Source organism: Piliocolobus tephrosceles, chromosome 4 (assembly GCF_002776525.5).
Source record: "Piliocolobus tephrosceles isolate RC106 chromosome 4, ASM277652v3, whole genome shotgun sequence".
NCBI lineage: Eukaryota > Metazoa > Chordata > Mammalia > Primates > Cercopithecidae > Piliocolobus > Piliocolobus tephrosceles.
This window is the reverse complement of record NC_045437.1, coordinates 161,769,579-161,793,874: the sequence shown is the minus strand read 5'-3', so window position 1 is coordinate 161,793,874 and position 24,296 is coordinate 161,769,579. Positions and strand designations below refer to the sequence as shown.

The following is a 24,296-nucleotide window of genomic DNA, read 5'->3' as shown; positions in this document are numbered from 1 at the left end:
AGTGTGGCTTCTATTTTGCATAAATAGTTCTTGTTAAAGTCACAAGTGATCTCCATTCTTATCACAAATTTCGGAAAGTCTTTTTTTTTTTTTTTTTTTTTTAAGCAGTGTTCGGCTTTCAAGCAGCATTTGGTGTTCTTTTGAAGTCTTTTGGTCACTTCCTTGGCTTCTTAGTTTTCCTTCTGCCTTTCTGGCTCTTTCAGCCTGGCATCCTTTGCAGTCACCTCCTTCTCTAACCTGAACATCCTCAAGGCTTTATTTGGACTTTTCTTCTTCCTTATTCCTCTTTTTTCTCTCCTTATGCTACATCATCTGTAGTCCAATGACTCCCAAAATTTCGTCTTCTACCCACACTCCTCTAGGTTCTGGGTATCCAATGCTTGCTTGACATTTTTGTTTTAATGTCTCAAAGATAACTCAAGCTCACAAACAGTATTTCCTCCCATTCCCTCCAGAAACAAAAGAATCCAGGCTGTCTGCCAGTGTGTGCTTTATCTCTCGGAATGGTACCACTATTCATTATACTGCAAGTGAGAAACCTGTGAGTCATCCTTGCCATTTTGCTCTCATTCCCCCATCCAATCACTGAGTGCTGTCAATTTGAATTTCTAAATATTCTTTTCATCTAAGATGCCACCATCCTATTAGGTTGGTGCAAAAGTAATTGCGTTTTTTGACATTGAAAGTAATGCCAAAAACCACAATGACTTTTGCACCAACAAAGCTGCAGCAATAGCCTTGTAACTGGACTTCTTATATTCACTATGCTTTCCCATCACTATTGTGCCCAAAACAAAACTGATCATTGTTGCCCAATGCTCCCTGCATTGTCTATGTCTGGTTTGCCTCTTCAGTGTTTCACTTCCCCGGTGGCACAATAATTCCTTTGGTTGTGTGGCCTTTGTACATAGTACTCTCCATGGACTCTTCCTCTCCCTTCCACCTTTCCATACACCCACTGTTAACTTTCAGTTTAAGATTTCACTTCAGTCCTTATTTCGAGAGGAGGCCTTCATCCTCCAGTCTAGAACAAACTCATTTTCCCTTAATGGCTTTAGTTAGTGGTAGTATATCTATTAACATGGTTGCTTGAGTATCCTTCAGCTAATTTCAAGCTCCATGAGAAGCTGACTTTGTGATTGATCACCATTATGTCGTTGTTATCTAGTAGTGGCCTGGCACAGTAGATGCTCAATTGATACATACTGAATAATAGGCCTAATTCTTTACATACTAATGTGGTACAAAAGAATCTTACCTACCTTATATTTGTTGTCTAGATTCTCTAAAGGATGTTTGGCAGAGAAATTGCCCTGTTTTGCATATGTGGCATTAAGACCCAAAAAAAGTAAATGACCTGACCAAAATCATAGACATGCAGAACTAGCATTGGAAATTGGGGCAGGCATTACTGAGTCTCAGTTGGCATTCATTTCAATATCCTATAGTTTAATACTGCGTAAGCTCTTGTTATTTTGGTGACTTTTTTTTCTTTTTTAAAATACTTATGACAAATGTTTTTATATTCATTGAATATAAAATAGAAAAGATTTAGGCTCCACAGTTCCAGTGTATGGATGTATCTCTTCCTAGTAGAAAAATTTTCAAAAATTAATAAGAAAGTTTCTTATACACGGAATCTTAGTTTTTTATATTTCCTCTGCCATCCCCTATCCATATCTTCCAAAAGTATGATATAAATTTTTAAATATAATATGGGTTGTACTTTGCAGTAACTAGTAACTTGTGTCTGTTAAATTTAACTTTAACATCGTGTTAAAAATTCAGTTCTTTGGTTACTTGAGTCACATTTTAGGTACTTAATAACCATATTTGGCTAGTTGTTATCATTGGACAATTGAGATACCAAAGATTTCCATCATCACAGAAGAATAGACAGTGCTGTCAAGGGAGGTGATATCTAAAATTACTTTTTTCCTTCCTTCATTCATTCTTTTCTTTATTCCTTTTCTTCTAGGTTAGTCACCACTAGTTTAAAGTCATCAGAGAATCTAATGTTCTTCTAATTTTGCATAGGATCCTTCCTTAAATAAAGATGTCTAGAACATTAGGTTCTCAATGAAGTGTTTCAGTCAATGGAATCTGTTTTCTTTGTGAGAGTGGAGATTTGGGCCTGTGAAAATTTAATATTGTATTGTTAGAAATGTTAGTTTCCAAAGCATTCTTAAGTTACATATCTGTGTTTGGTCTTCAGTTGTTGGAGTAGGTGGCTTTTTTAGAAGGTCCTGGAGTGACAGTCTCATTTTGCAAGGCTGTGGTTTGCCTTCAAGCTAATACCTGGTAGGGCAGGTCTCTTTACCCTTGTATTTTTCTTTTGGACCAGTGATTCCAAAATTTCTAAAAGAACCACCTGGGGAAAAATGGCTGTTTCCCCTTTCCCAAAGAGTTTGTGTAGTGTTTTGTTTTTGTAAACAGGGAAAGTATGTTTTATTCAACCTCTTAGAGCAAGTTTGACCAACCTACAGCCTGTGGGCCACATGTGGCCCAGGATGGCTTTGAATGTGACCCAACATAAATTTGTAAACTTTCTCAAAACAGTATGAAATTTTTTTTGCAATTAAAAAAAAACTCATCAGCTATTATTAATGTTAGTGTATTTTGTGTGGCCCAAGACAATTCTTTCAATATGGCCAAGGGAAGTCAAAAAATTGGATACTCCTGTCTTAGAGTGTTTGTGGTTTTTAGAGTTTTCCTGGTAATTGTTAAATAACCTGGTTTGAGAATTGGTGTCCTAGACCATGTTGAGTCTTTGATTACCATATTGAGAGTGCAGAGTCATTTGTTTTCATTGATGTGCTGATTCTCAGTTTTGAAATACCCTGATATAGACAAGTACTATCTATCAAAGTTCTGGCTTTAACTGTTAGATAACTGTGTACTGAATTACATGAGATTGTCAATTGTTAAACATCTGATATGTTTCAGGAGTTTTCTGTAGCCTGGGCACAACAACCTTGCAAGGTAGGTAGTTGACAGATGGACAGACTCAGAAGCTAATATCAACTTGTAAGTGGTAAACACTGGCTATTAGGAAAGGTAATAGATATTAATACCTAATTATTTAGTAGCAGACACTGGTTATTAGGAAAGATGAGGTATTAGGAAAAACATCTATGTTTTTACTTGTTAAGTATGAACAAAACATGGTATGTTGCTATTAACAGTCCTATTCAAATGTTGTAGGAATATCAGACATACAAGTACGAAGTGATAAGTTCGAATCCTGATGAGTTATTGTGGAACAGTTGGGTCTAGATATTAACCTCTTTTTTTTTTTTTTTAAATAAAACCTAATGGTTTAGGGCATAACTTATCAGACTTGATATTTTAGAAACTAATGTTATGGTAAATAATTATTGATTCTATAGGAGGATTTTTTCCTTTGAAAATTAAAATGTGAATTTGCTTTTTGTTTATTTAATCACCAATTTGAATCTCATTATTTTGGTTTAAAATGAAACCGTCAAGAGAATTGTGTACTCAGAGCATTTGCAAATAAGTATTGTAAAGGAGAAATATTTTTTGGCAAAGCTGGTCAGGACATAGCCTCAGTACTAACTTACCTATAAATTTCTAGAGATTTGCCTAAGATTAGGTTTAGAGAAAATATTATATTGCCTCCCCTGTATCAATCCCAATTATCAGGCAGATTTGCTGATCAGAAACAAATTTAAGAACCGGTAATTAAGCAAAATAACCGCAATAACAACAAATAGGCGTTCATAATAAATGGCTTTGAGGCATCTTGCAGAAACAGAAGATAAGAAAATAATGAAAAGCAGAAACAAAGTTATCAGAAAATAGCAGTCTGTAATAACCCTTTAGAGTAGATGTTAGGACAGGAGCTGAATTTTGATCATTGCAGTATCTTCATCTAGCATAATGCTAACAAAATTAACAATGTTTTAAATCTCAATACAAAAAAGAGTCAGTGAACTATACAATTTAGGAAAATTTCAGTCTCAAGCCTTCCTAGAGTATTCAATTTTAAGAGTCTGAGGATTAACCTTTTTCAAAACCAACGCTTTAAAATTTTATTCAAAGAATTTCACTGTACTTCACTTATTTCAAATGTTTGTTGCTTCATGAGGAAAAGGAAGTAATATGGAAAGTTTGAGAAATAGGGAAGGTAACTTAAATACCTCAAACCCTTAACCTTTTTGCATTTGTGTACATTTATAAACTAAAATTTTATATCCTACTCTCCCTATCTAGCATTAAGTAACATTTGTAAATAATCAGTTTCATATGCCACCTATAGAATATTCATATAATTATAATACTTTAAAGTATATGTACCATAACTTGCCATTTCATGCTCTTTGTAGACTTTTTAGTCCATTTACATTTATTGTGATTTGGTTGTAATTAGGCCTGACATCGTGTTGTTTCCTATTACCTGTTTTTTGTTTCTCAAATTCTTCTTTCCTGCCATTTTTTTGTGCTAAGATTTTTTGGCATTTCATTTAATTCTTCTATTGAATGTCTAGTTATATATCTTTGCATTATTTTTTAGTGGTTACTCTACTTTGAATATTGAATTTCTTCAGCTGAAATATAGGAATTTTAAAACATAGTACTTTGTCTTTTCTTAGTGCTCTTGTCATCTAGATGATAAATGTGTTGTATTTGTTGCTTTCAACAGTTACATGGCTTTAAAAAACAGAGAAGAGAAAAAATATGTATGGTTTTAAAATATTTTCATTTATATTAATTATTTATCAGACTGCTTCCCTTCCTTGGGCACTTCTTGTAATAGAGGACAGTTGGCAACAAGTTCTCTTAGTTTTTGTTTATCTAAACGTGTCTTTATTTTACTGGCGTTTTGAAGGATAGCTTTGCTGGTTATAGACTTCTTAGTTGACAGCTTTCTTCTTTCAGCCTTTTTGGTATGCCATTTCAATGTCTTCTGACCTTTGGTGTTTTTGGTAAGAAGTCAGCAACTGTGTAAGATGTTATTTTTCTCATTGCTTTCCAGATTTTCTCTTTACCTTTGGCTTTCAGCAGTTTGTGCCTCAAGAGTTTTTCTTTTTGTGTATCCTCTGTTGGTTTGTTAAGTTTCTTGAATCTGTAAGTTGATGTTTTTCACTTTTACTCCTTCTGCCATTTCCATTCTGCTATTAAGTCCACCTAGTGAATTTTTCATTTCAAATTTTTTTTTCATGAATTTCTTTAAAAATTTATTCCAGGTCTAGAATTTCTAACTTTTAAAATATAGTTTTCATTTCTCTATTAGATTCTCTCTGTTACTCATTGATATATTTACCTTTGCTTTTGTTTAACTGTTATTACAGCTATTTTTGGAGTCTTTGTCTCCCGAATTTAACATGTGGGCCACATGGAGGTAATTTCTAATGACTGCTTGTTTTTTTTTTTGTTTTTTTTTTCCTCTTGAGTGTGTGTTACATTTTCCTGTTTATTTGGATGTCTAGCAGTTTTTTGGATGGAAACTGGCCATGCAGATACTACATTATATTTGACTTTGGGTTTTGGGGTTGGTTTTTAAAAATATTCTTCTGAAGATTATTGTTGTTAGGTGTTTTTTTTTTTTTTCTAAAAGGCACTTTTTATCTAGGCTCAAACTGCAGACTTTCCACCCCCATCCACTCCCCTCCCCATATAATAACTGATATCTCTGTTCTGTATTTTATGATTTCCAGCTACTTATTTTTAGGTTGGCCCCTTGTGTAATTTGGTGGCTTGCAGAGATTCGGGGGCTTACCCTTGCTATCATTCTACTTTTTCTAAGGCTTTTCACTTAATTTCCAATTCCTCTGTTGACTTTGGGCTCTATTTCCTGATATTTCAAGTTACTAGGACTTTACTTTCAGCCATTTAAGCTATCCACAGTTGAGAAAGGCTCTCAGTTAAAAAGCAGCAAAGTCAGGGATCTGACAAAGTGCAGCTACATGTATCATGAGTATTTTCTTTCCTGTCTTTGCTTCTTTTTCATTTACTCTGGTTTCTTTTCCATCCACGTACGGTCATATGTTGCTTGACAACTGGGATACTATAGAGAAATACATGATTAGGTGATTTTGTCATTATGCATAATGATACAAACCTAGAGAGCATATTCTACCACACACCTAGGCTGTATGGTATAGCCTGTTGCTTCTAGGCTACAAATTCATACAGCATGTTACTGTACATGGTTGGAACATAATGATAAGTATTTACATATCCACACATAAAAACCTAAACAGTAAAAATACAACGTAAAAGATAAAATGGTACACCTGTGTAGGATACTTACTATTGAATGGAACTTGCAGGACTAGAAGTTACTCTGAGTGAGTAGTGAGTGAATGTGAAGGCCTAGCACATTACTGTACACTACTATAGAGTTATAAACACTGTAAACTTAGGCTACATTAAATTTATTTAAAAATATATTTTTCAATAATAAATTAACCTCAGCTTGTTTTAACTTTTTACTTTATAAACTTTTAGATTGCTTAAAACTTTTTGACGCTTTTGTAATAACATTTGGCTTAAAACACAGCCATACTATACAAGTGTACAAGAATATTTTCTTTGTATCCTTATTCTATAAACCTTTTTCTATTTTTTAAAATTTTAGTTTTTTTCTTTTAAACATCTTTTTTTGTTAAAAACGAAGACAAAAGTATACACATTAGCCTAAGCCTACAAAGGTTCAAGATCATCCATATCACTGTCTTTCACCCCACACCTTGTCCCACTGGAAGGTCTTCAAGGACCATAACACATGGAGCTGTCATTTCTTATAATAACAGTATATATTCCTTCTTCTAGAATACCTCCTGAAGGATCTGCCTGAGGCTGTTTTACAGTTATTATTTTTTTAAGTAAGTAGAAGTAAGCTCTAAAACAATGATAAAAATTGTAAGTACATAAATCGGTAACATATTTATTATTGTTATCAAGTGTTATATACTAAGAATAATTATATCTGCTATGCTTTTATATTACTGTCAGCTTAGTAGGTTTGTTTACTCCAGCATCACCATAGACACGTGAGAAATGCATTGCACTATGCTCTTGCAATGGCTACCACATCAGTAGGAGAGGAATGTTTTAGCTCCATTATAATCTTATGGGACTATTGTATATGCAGTTCATTGTTGACAGAAACATCCTTATGTAGCACTCAAGGGGATTTAACCCTTGGCATTTCTACTTAATAGTTTGTGGGACCTCTATGAAAAGGACTTCACCTCTGACCCTCAGTTTCCTTATATGAAAAATGGGAAAGGTGATAGAGCTAGAGTATCCTAATCTGAAATGCTCCAAAATCTAAAACTTTTTGAGTGCTTACGTGGTGCACAAAGGAACTGCACATTGGAGCATTTTGGATTAGGGATGCTGAACTCCAGTAGGTGTAATGAAAATATTCCAAAATCTGAAAGTATCTGAAATATGAAACACTTCTGGTCCCATGCAAAAAGGACAAGGGATACTCAACCAGTATTCATAGTGAGAAGTATCATAAATTCCTGTGAGAAATACATGAAAAATCAAGTGTATCTTATCTATCCAGGTGTATACTAAAATGTAGTTTTTAATTACATGGTTTTTCATACATACTGCTTTTCCAGTGAAACCATTTATGATGCTGCTAGACATGTACTTCTCTATCTTCTTATCAACTTTTGGTTCATCTTTAAAATAGTTTGAAATATAAATTACACAGTTATTAATTGATACTGGAAGGTATAAGTTTTCTGGTAACTCTAATTAAAATGTTTTCAAGCTTTTAGTTTATTGACATTAGCAAGTTGTGTGGGATTTGAAGCAATGCTATTTCTAATGCATTTTGTTGTAACTCAGTCTTGAATGGTTAGTAAAGAACATGATGGGCTAGGTAGAGGACTGAATTCTTTGTAATCAGCAGTTCTGACTTGGTTCATTGTAAAGTCACATGGTCACACCATCCACTTTTATCTGTGGCACTTGAGTTTTGAGCTTTGCATTAATACCACTGGATATTAATAGCGCATTGTTAACTAGAGGAGATTGGATTCCTGTAAAACAATACTTTGTTTTGAAAGAGTAGTCTGTATGGGGAGCATTACACTGAATACACCAATCACCGACAGCACGGATAGGAAATGTTGGTAGCTTTGGGATGATATAATTGGCCAGTACTTGATTAAAACAAAAATTGTTAGAACAATTGTTAGAATAAACCCAGCCACTTTGGGGTCGAAATTTGCATATGTATGCACATATTTTTAGTTGCTAAATCAGCTATGATTCATGATAGTAATTTAACACTTTGACTTACTTCAGTATTAAGCAGATGCTGTTAAACCATGTAAGAAATTTTGATCTTTAAAGTGTCTTTAATAACATTTTAATTCAGAAGTTTGTAGGGTGTAAATAAATAGCATTTTTTGGTGGACTTTAACATTTTTGAAATATAATTTTGGGTTTATTTAAATCAACAATAAGCTACTTGCCAAGACAGTAATACATTTTTGTATGTTAACAGTGCCCTAAAATAAAGATCCCCACTCTGCTGGCTGTCATTAACCATTATTTAATTTGCTGAAATAATGCTGGGCGCTAAAGTTTTGTTTCTGTTCTCAGATTAGGCAATCTCGTATTAACCCTAGACATTCCTTTTGTAAAGTGTGTATCAGTGCCACTAAGGCAAATAGGAAAGAGTTTATCATTTATTAAATTGTTAGTGTCAGAGAAGTTGTGAAACATTTCTAGTACTGTGACCATTGGTCATTAAATCCACATTCTTGTGCTATACCCTGTTGCCTTGGCAGATGGTATAGGTGATAAATCCTTTAACACCACCATGCGGAATGGTGATTTCGTATTTGTATGCGAAAGTCCTTTTTTTAAAGGTCTTTTAGAGGTAATCTTAAACTTTGCCAAGATCAAATTATAAGAAGCTATGTAGTAGCGTCTAGATTAGTAATGTTTTACGGTATTTATTTTTATGTATTTTTTTCAACATCCAGTTTTAAGCTCACAGTATGGGCAGTTGCAATAGTAGATTGCCTATTTGTTTTTAATAACAGCTAAAATTCATTGAGCGCTAACTCTGTTGTCAGGCAGTGTACTAAACATTTAACACATTTTCTCAATGTTTTAAAAGTATTTTTTATTGGGAATCTAAAAAGAACATAAAATATAAATGTATAACATAAGTTATCAAATGAACATCTATGTAATCACCACCCAGATCAAGAAATAGAATGTTGCTGGCATCCTAGAAATTCTGTGTGCACCCCCTTCTAATTCCTCCACAAAATAGCCACTGCCCTGACTTATGGTGATCACTTCTTTGGGTATTGGTGTTACTGTTTTTTTAATGATTTTTGTCACCTTTATGTATTCCTGAAGACTATTAGTCTAGTTTTTCCTGCTTTAAAAATTTATATAAATGGAATCGTATAGCATATTTTCAATCTGACATCTTTTGTTCACTCTTATTTTGTGACACTCATTTATTTATACTGTGTCTTTTTGTGATTCACTCTTTTTTTTTTTTCTTATTTTGAGACAGTCTCACTCTGTTGCCCAGGCTGGAGTGCTGTGGTGTGACCACGGCTCAGTGCAGCCTCAACCTCCTGGGCTCAAGTGATCCTCTGGCCTCAGCCTCCCAAGTTGCTGGGACTACAGGCACGTGCCACCATGCCTGGCTAACTGTTGTGTTTTTTTTGTATTTATTGAAATGGGGTTTTGCCTTGTTGCCCAAGCTGGTATTGAACTCCTGAGCTCAAACAGTCCACCAGTCTTGGCCTCCCGAAGTGCTGGGATTACAGGCATGAGCCACTATGCCCACTCCGCAATTCATTCAATTGCTATTTATCTTCGATTGGATGAATATACTACAATTTCTTTATTCTACAGTTAAGGATGTTTGTGATGTTTCTAGTTTTTGGCAATTTTAAACAGTGCTGATATAAATGTTTTTATACAAGTATCTTGCTTCATAGAAGTATTGTATATCTCTAAGGATATGCTGAGAAGTAGAATTGCTGGGATAAAGGTATGCATTTTTTCAACTTGAAAATATGCCCAAGCTTTTCTTTCAAAATTGTTTTAACAGTTTGTATTCTCACCAGGAACATAGGAGAGTTTTTGTGTTCTGTACAATTATTGTATTTTCTCACTTCGTCTTCTCAGACAGTATTGAGTGGGTAATATCCCCATTTCGCATACGTTGGAACTGAGAACCAGAGGGATTAAATAACTTGCCAAAGCACACATTGCTAGTGAGTAGCAGAGCTGGGATTTGAGCCTATCTCTGACTTGAGAACAGACACTCATTTCACTCTACTATTTCAGGACATTATTTGGAAAACAGATTCCTCATGAAAGCTCAATATTCATTTACCGTATCTTTGATAAAAATGACAGGAAAGATCTGTGCTGTTGTGGACCTTCCATTTTAATACTTACTGAGGGAATGCATAGATTACAAAACACCAAGTACATATAAAAGATAATTACAGAGTATGATATGTGTCACAAAGGAAATAAACGGGACTAAGAAGAAACAATATGTTAGGTGTTTTAGAAAGGAGAAGGCTGCCTTTAAACTAAGACCTACAGGATGAGAAAGAGGCAGCCATCTTCAAAGTGCATTTAACAGGCAGAGGGAAAGGCAAACCAAAAGTCCCTCAGGAGAAAATACTTTAAAACCAGTATTTCAGCAAAAGAACATTATGTCAAATTAAGTATTTTAGTTGGAACCCTCAATTACCTAACTTAAAAGATAAGAGTTTGGTGGGGTATTTTGAAATTCAAGGAAAATTAAATAGGAAAGTGGTCTATGGAAAAATATAGGAATGTCACTTCTACGACAGACTAGTATTTGCCTTTTCTTTAATCATGTCAAAATGTACTATGTGTGGTAAAAACATATTTATGACAGGTCAAAAGAATTCCTTGGGATAACACTATTTTTCAAGGCTTCGTGAAAAAGGCATGGATGCACATGTAAACCCAGGGGTCCAGAGGTTGCAGTGGGAAAATATCTAAGGAAAGAAAGAACCTAGTTTGACCTGGAACATTGATTAAAAGGAGATGCTAGCTCGAGCCGCTAGTGGGGATTGTTTAATTGGAAAAAAATCCTAGATAATGTAGAAACCGAATGATTGGCCTATTTTACCTACCATCTCTACCAGAATAGCCTCCAAATAAACTTCCAAAGTTAAATAACACAACTCTATCTAGTACACAATTTCATACTTAAAACATTTGAATCTGGGTGCGGTGGCTTATACCTGTAATCCCGGCACTTTGGGAGACCCAGGTGGGCGGATCACTTGAGGTCAGGAAAGTTTGAGACCAGCCAGGCCAACATGGTGAAACCTGTCTCTACTAAAAATACAAAATAAACTGGACGTGGTGGCAGGTGCCTGTAATCCCAGCTACTTGGGAGGCTGAGGCGGAGAATCACTTGAACCCAGGAGGCAGAGGTTGCAGTGAGCCAAGATTGCACCATTGCACTCTAGCCTGGGCGACAGAGCAAGACTCCATCTCAAAAAAAAAAAGAAAAGTTTGCTTTCTCAGATGGATTTTCTGGACACTATAGCAATTCTTCTTTAAAGGTAGTCTTGTACAGCTGTTTATAACAATCCTGTATAGCAGTTTCATAGATGCTGCATACCCTGGGAGATATTTCTACAAAGTACAGAATTTTAAAAATCTCCTCTGGAGCTATCCAGTGCAGAACTTCTGCTGTCCTTTTTATGAGGACCATGTTAGAAGCCCTTAGCTTCTGCACAGTTGGGAACAAAGGAATGAGGGAAATAGATACCTAAAAATAGATACCTAAAATAGTCTTGACTCATTATAATATGTGGAATTCTATCGTTTGGAAAATGGACTTAAGTGTTTTCAATGAAACCATCAGGAATTTAAAACTAGATCCAAAGAGAAAAATTATTTCCCTCTCCATTTTGACAGAAGTCACTGTTTATAGTACATTGAGAAGTTCTTTTTATCTTTTGTTGAGGATTAGAGTAGTAAATGTAATGAAACATCCTAAGTGGTAAGATCAGTGTTTTATATCCAGGGCTGAAACTTACAAAGGAGGACTGAACCTAAGCCATCACTTATGACTTAACACGTATACATGATATTTAAAGCTATGAGTCTGGTATGATAACCATAGAAAATAACAGCATGAGCAAGGGAGAGGGGTATAGGACCAAGTGCTAAAGGAACTCCTACCACTTAATTGCTGGGTAGAAGAGTGTGTTGTTTCAAGGAAGGGAGTGGCTAACAGTGTCAGATGCTACTGTAGGAGTTCAGTGAGACAGGGACTGAAAAATACACATTAGATTTAGCAGCCGAGAAGTCATTGGATGTCTTAACAAAACGATTTTGATGTTGTGGTGAGGGGAAGCCAGGTTGGTTTGCATTTAAGAATGTGCTGCACTATTAGAAACTTTGGCTAGAGTCAGAGTGCAGTAAAAAGTTAACTGTGATTAAAGGAAAGGGAATGATCAAGTTGAGGTGGAAATTTGAATATACTAGGGAGAGAAGAGATCATCCATAGTGTAAAAATTATCCTTTTCTCTACATCCTGCAAAGAAGTAATGACCATGGAGACCAGATTTTCCATCTTTTTTTTGTATTTTCCACATACTCAGAAAAGTGTTCAGCTTTCTATGTTTTCTGTTTTTCTTTTCGTCTGTTTGTATAGCTTCTTTACCTAGTAGCTTTTTATCCCTGGCTCCTCTCCTAGGTTCCAGTCATACATTTTTTAACTGCTGGATAGAACTCTAATTGTCTCATAGCTCCTCAAATTCAACATGTTCAACTGAATCTTTTCCTTTTTGATTACTGAGGGCCTAAATATCTGGATCTTCCATTGTTTCCTTTATCTCTTCCTTTCTTCCCCCTGTTTTTCTCTCTCCTACCAGTCCCTGCTGGGAGACTTCAAATATTCATAATGCTACTTTTTGAAAGATTATTTTCTGGAATAGTACTAAATTTGGGCAGCTTCGTTTAATATAACATTACCCATAAAATCATTTATGTTGCCAATTTGTGTTTATCCATTAATGTGGAATATACAGTAAAAACCAAAAATCTATCATTTCTGTGAAAATGGCAGGTGGAGTGAAGATTTTTATGTACCTTTGTATCAGCATCATTTATAGTTCATAATTGCACACTTGGACCTCCTTGATTATACAGTTTTTATACTTTTTAAATTAAAATTTTTTTTTTTTTTTTTGTGGGCCAAATACCATACCTGCTAATTCTCTTATTTCTCTGAAACGAATTTAAAGAAACAAAAAATGTATCTTCCACTTTGGTTTCCTGGTATTTCAGGAAATTAATCTAATTATTAACCCAATTATATTTAAGTCTACTAATTGAACTACAAATAAAAAGTTATTTGCTTTAGACTTTTGAATTGTATTTTAGAGATAACTAAAACACTTTCAAAAATAGATCTGCCAGAAGATGATAGGGAAGATACATTTTTTATTTTGTGTGGACATACCTTTATTTTAAAATAAAATACTGGAAAATTTTACTTTGTTCTTATAACATAGTTGTGTGTAGTATGATGGAAAGCTAGTTGCAAAATTATTGCTAGCTCTTCAACTTTGAGTTGGAATTCTGGTAAACACCCACAGCAAAAATTTTTGGATGCCTGCATACTTTTGCATTGTTAAAAAGACACCCACATGAAATCTTAGCCTTGGAAAAATTAGCATACTAAGTACATACAACTTTAGTTTTCTTTTAACGTAGATGGGAAGAGAGATGCCTTTTTTGTGTATATTATAGACATTATATTTTCTTGTAATACTTGGAGGTTATATATTTTAAAGTCTACTTTCATTAAAAAACTGAAGAGCACTAAGTATTCTATGGTGAAAGCTAAGGAACTCCTCTTTAAAGTTCGTTGAATTAACTGGCAGACTTCCTTTTTCTGACTTTATTTGAATAATTGAACAGTTGAATCATCGATCCCTATTCAGAGTCATTTCTTATTATTTGGGATTGTCCGTGACTGTGCTGCCTGAAACACATTAAATAGTCGTAGAAGTACAGCTGAGGTGGGTTGTTACTGTGATTGAGCTCCACAGGCACCTAGTCATATTTTTTTATTTTACTGTTTATGCATACTTCTTATTTTTTAATTATACTTTAAGTTCTGGGATACATGTGCAGAATGTGCAGTTTTGTTACATAGGTATACGTGTGCCATGGTGGTTTGCTTCACCCATCAACCCATCACCTACATTAGGCATTTCTCCTACTGCTATCCCTCCCCTACCCCTCCACCCCCCAACAGGCCCCAGTGTGTGATGCCCCCCTCCCTGTGTCCATGTGTTGTCATTGTTCATCTCCCACTTATGAGTGAGAACATGCAGTGGTTTGGTTTTCTGTTCTTGTGATAGTTTGCTAAGAATGATGGTTTCCAGCTTCATTCATGTCCCTGCAAAGGACATGAACTCATCCTTTTTTATGGCTGCATAGTATTCTATGGTGTATATGTGCCACATTTTCTTTATCCAGTCTATCATTGATGGAAATTTGGGTTGGATCCAAGACTTTGCTATTGTGAATAGTGCTGCAGTAAACACACGTGTGCATGTGTCTTTATAGTGGAATGATTTATAATCCTTTGAGTATATCCCCAGTAATGGGATTGCTGGGTCAAATGGTCTCTGGTTCTAGATCCTGGAGGAATCGCCATACTGTCTTCCACAATGGTTGAACTAATTTACACTTTCACCAACAGTGTAATTTCTCCACGTCCTCTTCAGCATCTGTTGTTTCCTGACTTTTTAATGATCACCATTCTAACTGGTGTGAGATGGTATCTCATTGTGGTTTTGATTTACATTTCTCTAATGACCAATGATGATGAACATTTTTTCATATGTTTGTTGGCTGGTTTATGCATACTTCTAACAACTTCAACTTTAACCATTACTGGTTTCTAGGTTCATACCAGCAAGCAGAAGAATAATAGGCATCTTCATTTTAAGTAGGAAGAGGGCTAACAATAGGCAGGCGTATTTGCTGAAATGGGAAGTGACAGTTTGCAATCTCATACAAAGGAAGAGATGAGAAAAATGACCAGAAGTAGTCACTTCAAGAATTATATTGTGATCCAGCAATTCCACTCCTAGGTATATGCTCAAGATAAATGAGAACATATTTTCACCCAAAAACTTTAGACAGCTGTTCTTGGTGGCATTATTCATAATAGCCAAAAAGTAGAACCAGCCCAAATGTCCAACTGATTAATTAAAAAAAAATGGCATATCCATACTATGGAATATTATCTGGCAATAAAAAGGAGTGAAGTACTGATACATGTTATAACGTGAATGAACCCTGAAAACATGCTAAGTGAAAGAAGCCACACATAAAGCCCACATATTGTGTGAGTCCCTTTATATGAAATGTCAGAATAGGCAAATTCATAGAGACAGAAAATGGTTGGTGATTGGCAGGGGCTGAAGGAAGGGGAAATTGAGGTATTTCTTTTTGGGATGATAAAAATATTCCAAAATTTATTGTAGTGATGCTGGGAATAAGAGTACAACTTTGTAGGTACACTAAAAATGATTAACTTGTACACTTTAAACTAGTGAATTGTGTGATATTTGAGTTATATCTCAATAAAGCTTAATAAAGTTTAAAAACAATTGCAAATTTGGGGTAATTTTAAATTTTAATGGGGTTGGTTCCATTTTCTGTAAGCCTGGGGGCATCCTTTTTATAGTATAGTAAAATAATCATAGGTTGATAATAGTTATGAAACTGTGTGCTGTAAGGAAAATATTTAATGTCTTTTAGGATCTCTTTTGAAAAATGTATGAACTACTGTCATAAATGTTTAACATTAAACTTCATATTTGAATTTCTGGTTATCTTAACTCATTTTCCATGTATTTCACATAGCTGAAGTTATAGCTATGTCTATTAATGAAAACACGAGGATTAATTAAAAATTTAATTATTTTTCTCACCATTACAAAGCCTAGTTAAAATAATTTTCAAAAAATGTACTTAATTTTTAAGTCTCTAATCCATCTTGAATTAATCTTCGTATAAGGAGTAAGGAAAGGATCCAGTTTCAGCTTTCTACTTATGGCTAGCCAATTTTCCCAGCACCATTTATTAAATAGGGAATCCTTTCCCCATTTCTTGTTTCTCTCAGGTTTGTCAAAGATCAGATGGCTGTAGATGTGTGGTATTATTTCTGAGGACTCTGTTCTGTTCCATTGGTCTATATCTCTGTTTTGGTACCAGTACCATGCTATTTTGGTTACTGTAGCCTTGTAGTATAGTTTGAAGTCAGGTAGCGTGACGCCTCCAGCTTTGTCCTTTTGACTTAGGATTGTCTTGGCAATGCGGGCCCTTTTTTGGTTCCATATGAACTTTAAAGCAGTTTTTTCCAATTCTGTGAAGAAACTCATTGGTAGCTTGATGGGGATGGCATTGGGATCTAATTAAACTAAAGAGCTTCTGCACAGCAAAAGAAACTTCCATCAGAGTGAACAGGCAACCTACAGAATGGGAGAAAATTTTTGCAATCTACTCATCTGACAAAGGGCTAATATCCAGAATCTCCAAAGAACTCAAACAAATATACAAGAAAAAAACAACCCCATCAAAAAGTGGGGAAAGGATATGAACAGATATTTCTCAAAAGAAGACATTCATACAGCCAACAGACACATGAAAAAATGCTCGTCATCACTCGCCATCAGAGAAATGCAAATCAAAACCACAATGAGATACCATCTCACACCAGTTAGAATGGCAATCATTAAAAAGTCAGGAAACAACAGGTGTTGGAGAGGATGTGGAGAAATAGGAACACTTTTACACTGTTGGTGGGATTGTAAACTAGTTCAACCATTATGGAAAACAGTATGGCAATTCCTCAAGGATCTAGAACTAGATGTAGCATATGACCCAGCCATCCCACTCCTGGGTATATACCCAAAGGATTATAAATCATGCTGCTATAAAGACACATGCACACATATGTTTATTGTGGCACTATTCACAATAGCAAAGACTTGGAATTAACCCAAATGTCCATCAGTGACAGACTGGATTAAGAAAATGTGGCACATATACACCATGGAATACTATGCAGCCATAAAAAAGGATGCAGCTGGAAACCATCATTCTTAGCAAACTATCACAAGAAGAGAAAACCAAACACCGCATGTTCTCACTCATAGGTGGGAACTGAACAATGAGATCACTTGGACTCGGGACGGGGAACATCACACACTGGGGCCTGTCATGGGGGGAGGGGGGAGGGGGGAGGGATTGCATTGGGAGTTATACATGATATAAATGATGAATTGATGGGTGCTGACGAGTTGATGGGTGCAGCACACCAACATGGCACAAGTATACATATGTAACAAACCTGCACGTTATGCACATGTACCCTAGAACTTAAAGTATAATAAAAAAATTTTTTTTAAAAAAGTACTTAATTAAGTTCATCATTGTCCTGAGAAAGAGGAGCAGAGCGGTTCTTGGCCGGGTCAGCAGAACTCCTGGCAACCCTTACCCAGGCGTGCTGGGGCACAGGCTGTGATTGTCCTGGGGCGGCAGAGACCCACGCACCTGCCTTGCGTGCCAGGCAGCACCTTTTGGAGTCGCTGCGATCGGCTGGTGTGCCCCTGCCAAAGCCTCGGCTGCTTCTGTCCACCTCTTACACTTCTCCTTTTATCCATGGATCATTTCGAGAGTCCATCTTGTAAATGTTTAGCGTTTTGCTGCTTTATTGCTTCTTTCTGGGGACACTTCCAGCACTCACTGGGCGGAGAAAGGCAGCTGAGCCAAGAGAAGAGCGAAATATGGAGACCTGGGGTAAAAGCAGACGTCGTCCTTCCCACCCGCTATTTCTATATTCAGACAGTGGATACATCAGGGAATAACTTCACGTCTTCTCCAGGTGAAAAAGTCTTCCAGGTGAAAGTCTCAGCACCAGAGGAGCAATTCACTAGAGTTAGAGTCCAGGTTTTAGACCAAAAGGATGGGTCCTTCATAGTAAGATACAGAATGTGTGCAAGCTACAAAAATCTAAAGGTGGAAGTTAAATTCCAAGGTTAAAATGTGGCCAAATCCCCATGTATTTTAAAAGGGCCAGTTTTCCATGAGAATTGTGACTGTCCTTTGCAGAATAGTGCAGCCTGGCTATGGGGGATGAACTGCTCGCCCGGAAACCATCGCTTAGATTCAGAGAGATCTGGCACATTTCCCTACTGTGGATCCAGAAAAGATTGCAGTAGAAATCCCAAAAAGATTTGGACAGAGGAAGAACCTGTGTCACTACACCTTAAAAGGTAACAAAGTTTGTATCAAGACTCACGGTGAACACGGAGGTTTTAGAATTTTCGTGGATGCCATACTACTTTCTTTGACTAGAAAGATGAAGATGCCAGATACGGAGTTCTTTGTTAATTTGGCAGACTGGCCTTTGCTTTGGAAAAAAAGAAATCCAGTTCAAACATCCATGCGATCTTTTCCTGATGTGGCTCCACAGATTCCAAGGATATCGTGATGCCCACCTAAGACTTGACTGACTGTTCTCGAAACCATGGGCTGGGTAAGTCTGGATATGATGTCTGTACAAGCTAACGTGGATCCTCCCTGGGAAAAAACTCCACAGCTGTCTGGAGAGGGCAAGACAGTCACAAAGAGAGACTTGAGCTGGTTAAACTCCGTAGAAAACACCCGGAACTCATAGACGCTGCTTTCACCAACTTTTTCCTCTTTAAACATGATGAAAGTCTGTGTGGTCCCATTGTGAAACACATTTCATTTTTTTATTTCTTCAAGCATAAGTATCAAATAAATATCGATGGCACCATAGCAGCTCATCACCTGCCATATTTACTAGTTGGTGACAGTGCTGTGGTGAAGCAAGACTCCATCTACTATGAACGTTTTTACAATGAGCTGCAGCCGTAGAAACACTGCATTCCAGTTAAGAGCAACCTGAGCGATCTGCTAGAAAAACTTAAATGGGCAAAAGATGATGATGAAAAGGCCAAAAAGATAGCAAAAGCCAGACAAGAATTTGCAAGAAATAATCTCATGGATAATAACATATTCTATTATTATTTCAGACTTTTCCAGGAATATGCCAATTTACAAGTGAGTGAGCCCCAAATCTGAAAGGGCATGAAAAGGGTGTAGAACCACAGACGGAGAACGACCTCTTCCCTTGCACTTGCCACAGGAAAAAGACCGAAGATGAACTCTGATACGCAGAATAACTTCTATTAAAATAATGGTGCTCTGAAGACTCTTCTTAACTAAAAAGAATTTTTTTAAGTATTAATTCCATGGACAATATAAAATCTGCTGTGTGATTATTTGCAGTATGAAGATATGTTTCTACTTATTATGCAATATTCTCATGACTGTACTTTACATTTTTAGAATTTTATAATAAAACCACCTTTATTAAAACTATATATATACACACAATTATTGTACCTGGCTTTTAATTCTATTGCTTCAAAAATCAAAGAATTAACAGTAATTAACATGTAAATATGGAATCTAAGAGCTAATCTAGGTTAATAGTACTTTAATAAAGCATATGGCAATATTGCATTAAATGGAATTGAGTGAATCTATTTGGCTGACAGATGTTGGTTAACGGAAAAGAGAGTTTCGATTATCATGTAGATTTTGTACTGTGGTAGCACAGAACTTGCTGCATCTCATTTCTGTTAAAAATATATGTATATATATATATGGAGAGAGAGAATTCACTAAAGGATATGAAATACTGAAAACATGTTTTAAAAATTTAGTTGGTTCTTCTGCATTTAAAGAACATCTGAAATATAGCCATATTATGTTCTCTGCTCTTTAGATGTGGGTAGAGGAAGAACCACAGGATGGTGTTAGAGAGTTAATTCTAAACCCAGAACATCTATTTCCTAAACCATCTCCCCTTTCCTTTCATGACCTTTTTAAGGCTCGGTTACTGCTTTGAAAATGTGTCATATGTTGGGATAGAACAAACTCAAGAAGCACTGAAAGAGAAAGAGAAGTTAGAGAACAAAGAATTATGGAATCAGATGTGAAACTAAACACCTAAAAAGGAAACACTAGTTGTCAAATTCATTGTGTCAACCAGTACATATCTGAATCCGACAAAAACTACAAGGGAAAGCAATGAAGAGCACTGAGTCACTGCAGACAAGGAATGAGTAAAGAGAGGAACTGTGAAGGAATCTTGGTATCCGTGGGATTCCTGCTGTCATGGACTATAAAAAAACCATATTCATTGGTGATGAAGAAGAGTTTTAAATTGTTAATGATGAAATTTCAGTTGTAGGACTGTTGGCAACTAGGTGATATAAATTTGTGACTTGAGAGATGAGGTCTGAATTGCTACCCTGTAATTAGCAAACAGGAATCGTTATTTCCTCCAGACACTATGAAAAGTGTAGCTAGAATTTGGAATTATTAAAATGGATTTACTGTCATGGGGAGACTTAAATTTTAAGAAATCTCAGTAATTAAGGTTTTCTTCTAGCTTATTGCTTTGTCCTTTCCTGGGGTAAAATATTTGGAAACGCTTGATTCTTGGAAATCTGTACTATGCCCTCTTAAATATGGTTAGATGTGTTTAGTTATGTTTGTTTTTATCAAGTGATTTTAAATTTTAAATGTTAAGCATAATCCATATTTGTTTTTATAACCAGGAACCGTTTGAGGATGGCTTTGCAAATGGGGAAGAAAGTACTCCAACCAGAGATGCTGTGGTCACATATACTGCGGAAAGTAAAGGAGTCGTGAAGTTTGGCTGGATCAAGGGTGTATTAGTATGTATATATAGACTTAATTTTATAGTTACAGCATATCTGTTGGTTATAAAATCTTCATAATTTTCTTATCAGTTCTCAAGAGAACTCTTTTTTTCTCTTTGTTAACTGTCTTATCTGAGTGCTGTGGAAAACCAAATTAATAGCTTGTATCTCCTTTGCTTTTGGATATTAAATTCAGCAAAGGAGATATGCCATTTATTTTGCCAAATTATTCTTGATTCTATATAATGTGTTACTGATGGTATTAAATTATATTTCATTGCCTCTTGCAATTCTCGTGCACTGTCACTTTTCAGAAATTAAGTATGAAGACTATCAAATTGGGAGCATCAGAATCAAGAAGGCTGAGCAGGGAATAGAGCTGAAATATGCCTACTTCCTTTTATACTACCCCCATTATGTTTTGAGGAGAAGTGTATAGAAGTTAACAAGCAAGAAAGGAATACAGGAGAAATACTTAAGTGTTGAATTCACTTTGCTGCATAGTTTTAGGTGGTTAAGGTTCAGATTTTCTTCTGTTTTTCTGTGTTTGAATAGGCACTAACGATCTGACTAAAATAGGCTAGATTGCCTTCTCATTGGGACTTTGGAAGCACTTAATAGGGGTTGTATTGGAATTTCAGGGAGAAATAGAGGGAAAAAAAATCACAGTTCTAGTAGTAATTTTATTGCCTAATCCATAAGGTGAATGTGAAGCTGCAGGTTACTGTATTGTTTGCTTATTCTTAGATTTTAGTGTTTTAGAAGACTATGTTCTATGTATGAACTTAGTAAATAAAAGTGAAAATAGAGGAAACTTTTACAAATAATTAAAATTTTAAAACATGAACACTTGGCATTTTGTATTGACAAATATTATGTAATACTTAAATCTGCTGAAGAAATCATGAAATTAGGATGTTATAAAAGAATAAGCAAAAGTTAAACTTGTATTGATAAAAGGGAATGTGCACTACTTTTTTAAAGGGCTGAATTTTTGAAATATTTCTTGTATCTTGTTCTGTTGCTTCTGCTGCTTCACACAATTGTGATGAGTGCATTTATTTTCATACACACTCTCATATGTTACACTGTGTTTATATTAGCTCAAAAGTAAGCTCTTATTAAGCTCTTTATAAAAAACTGTTAAAGAAAAGGGTGGAGTAGTAGTTAGATTTAAAACTATGCATGTCCTTCTACTTTGGCTGGTTTAATGCTTACTATATAATGTTTGATTATTCTTCTTCCTCTGTGACGTGGCCTCTTTTTCCCTCTTAGGTACGTTGTATGTTAAACATTTGGGGTGTGATGCTCTTCATTAGATTGTCATGGATTGTGGGTCAAGCTGGAATAGGTAAGTGAAGTTATATCCTGCTTGATTTGAGAATAAGCAAAATAACTGTGTCTGAGCTCTTAACCTCATAAAACTCAAGAAATTAGGGTCATTTTGAACTATGTTTTCCTGTATATCAGATTGTTGTCTTAATGTTCCTTTTTTTATAATTCTGATTTGGTTTTTCTAAAATGAGATCAAAATTGGGTAATTTATAACTTAAAATGTAAATTCAGCATTCTTAGACCAACCAGTTTTAGGTAACGACAGGCTTCAACAAGAGTGTAAGTATTCTCACGATCTTTTTTTTCTCCTTAAAGGTCTATCAGTCCTTGTAATAATGATGGCCACTGTTGTGACAACTATCACAGGATTGTCTACTTCAGCAATAGCAACTAATGGATTTGTAAGAGGAGGTAAATTGAATCTTTTTGTATCGTCGTCATCAGATTACTCTTACTAAACAGAAATCTAAATTGTATTTTTAATTATTTTTTACTTTAACTGAAGCAACATATTAAGTCTATATAGACAGGAAAGTTGCTACTGAGTACTTCCAGACTAGTATATTTCAATGTAAAATTTTATATCAACTCATGTATGTATGCTTTAAGTTACTCAGAGTGTCTCGTAGCAAGAATGGAGCATCTACTTTGGTCTCTTATCCACTGGGCTGCTTCTTAATTGCCTCCTCCAAGGCTTGCCCTTGGATCATTCAGCAACATGCTCCTGGCATTTATTCAACTTTGTAATGGAGTAACCTCATTCCCCACCTCCATCCCCTATTGAGGGAAACTGAGGCAGTATACCTTCCCCATGATCTGATAGCATTGTGTGAGCTATACCTGGTACTGTAAATTAATTAATTAATTAATTTGGAGATGGAGTCTCACTCTGTCACCCAGGCTGGAGTGCAGTGGCGTGATCTTGGCTCAGTGCAACCTCTGCCTCCCAGGTTTAAGTGATTCTTCTGCCTCAGCTTTCTGAGTAGCTAGGATTACAGACATGTACCACCATGCCCAGCTGAATTTTGTATTTTTAGTACAGACAGGGTTTTGCCATGTTGGCCAGCCTGGGCTTGAACTCCTGACCTCAGGTGATTTGCCTGCCTTGACCTCCCAAAGTGCTGGGATTACAAATGTAAGCCACTGCACCTGGCCCTGGGACTTTAAATTCATACTTTCAAGTCTAGCTTTCTGTGGGCACTATGAGACCTCTCCTAGAGTCTATAAGATCTGCCTTGTGAGATTTTTACCCTCCCTAGGAAGAGGACCTAAAAGAGTACAGGAGAATGGAATCAGGATCCCTGAAAACAAGAAGAAAAGAATTCCATTTTCCAAATCAAAATTCCTCAGTCAGAGTAAGAAGATCCCTGGAGAAAGGAGACAGAATGTCTGCCAGCACATGTAAAGTCATGGTAGCAAATCAACTGAGAAAAGATCTATTTCATCTGCCTCAACTGTTTTGAATATCCCTGTTTGACATTATATAACACAATTTCCATTTTACCTGCATCAAGTATTTGGGTGTGGGAGGAAAAGAGAGAGAGAACCAGATTGAGCTTTTGATTTTTCACCATCGTCTTTATATATTTTAGACACCAGAGGATCCAAATCACTAAGACCCTTGGAGGCTGGTATCTTGTATCAATATGATTATGACTATGCTGAGCATGCACCACTGTTGACTGAAGTTTTATGCTTCTGTTAGCCTGGATTGAGCTATATTGGGATATATGATGCGGATATGTTCAGCAGAGTTAGTCAGATAGTACTGAGAGATACTTTTTGGCTTCTCGTGAACTGGGTACTCCATGTGTCATTTCTCTCTGCCACAACTGGGGAATGAAAGTGGGGAGAGAAATGGACTGGGCTGTTATGTATTTGTAGGGTATCAGCAAATCATCAAATAATTTATCCTTTTCCTCAGACCTTAGAATCTAGGCTGTGAGCCTCAAAAGGAATGGGGCATGAAGCCACTGGCAACATTAACTTCCCACTTTTCCCCCATTTGAATCAGACTTTTGGAAGGTAGAGATTTTGCAAGATTGTGACCAAAAAGCCATTTCATTTTTCAATACCATTGGTAGTTTACATATCTATCTATCTATCTATCTATCTATCTATCTATCTATCTATCTATCTATCTAT

General features: G+C 35.8%; 1 protein-coding gene and 1 pseudogene across 3 annotated transcripts in view; both read left to right on the top strand.

Moving 5' to 3' along the window:
- SLC12A2 (solute carrier family 12 member 2) overlaps nt 1–24,296 on the top strand; it is a 106,690-nt gene that overhangs the window by 10,929 nt on the left and 71,465 nt on the right. For all 3 annotated transcript variants that reach the window (XM_023196915.3, XM_023196899.3, XM_023196907.3), the window contains exons 2-4: nt 20,712–20,831; nt 22,092–22,167; nt 22,467–22,562. In XM_023196915.3, the coding sequence (XP_023052683.1) occupies nt 20,712–20,831; nt 22,092–22,167; nt 22,467–22,562 (292 nt within the window). The remainder of the gene's footprint in view (nt 1–20,711; nt 20,832–22,091; nt 22,168–22,466; nt 22,563–24,296) is intronic.
- LOC111529911 lies at nt 17,745–19,253 on the top strand (annotated as a pseudogene).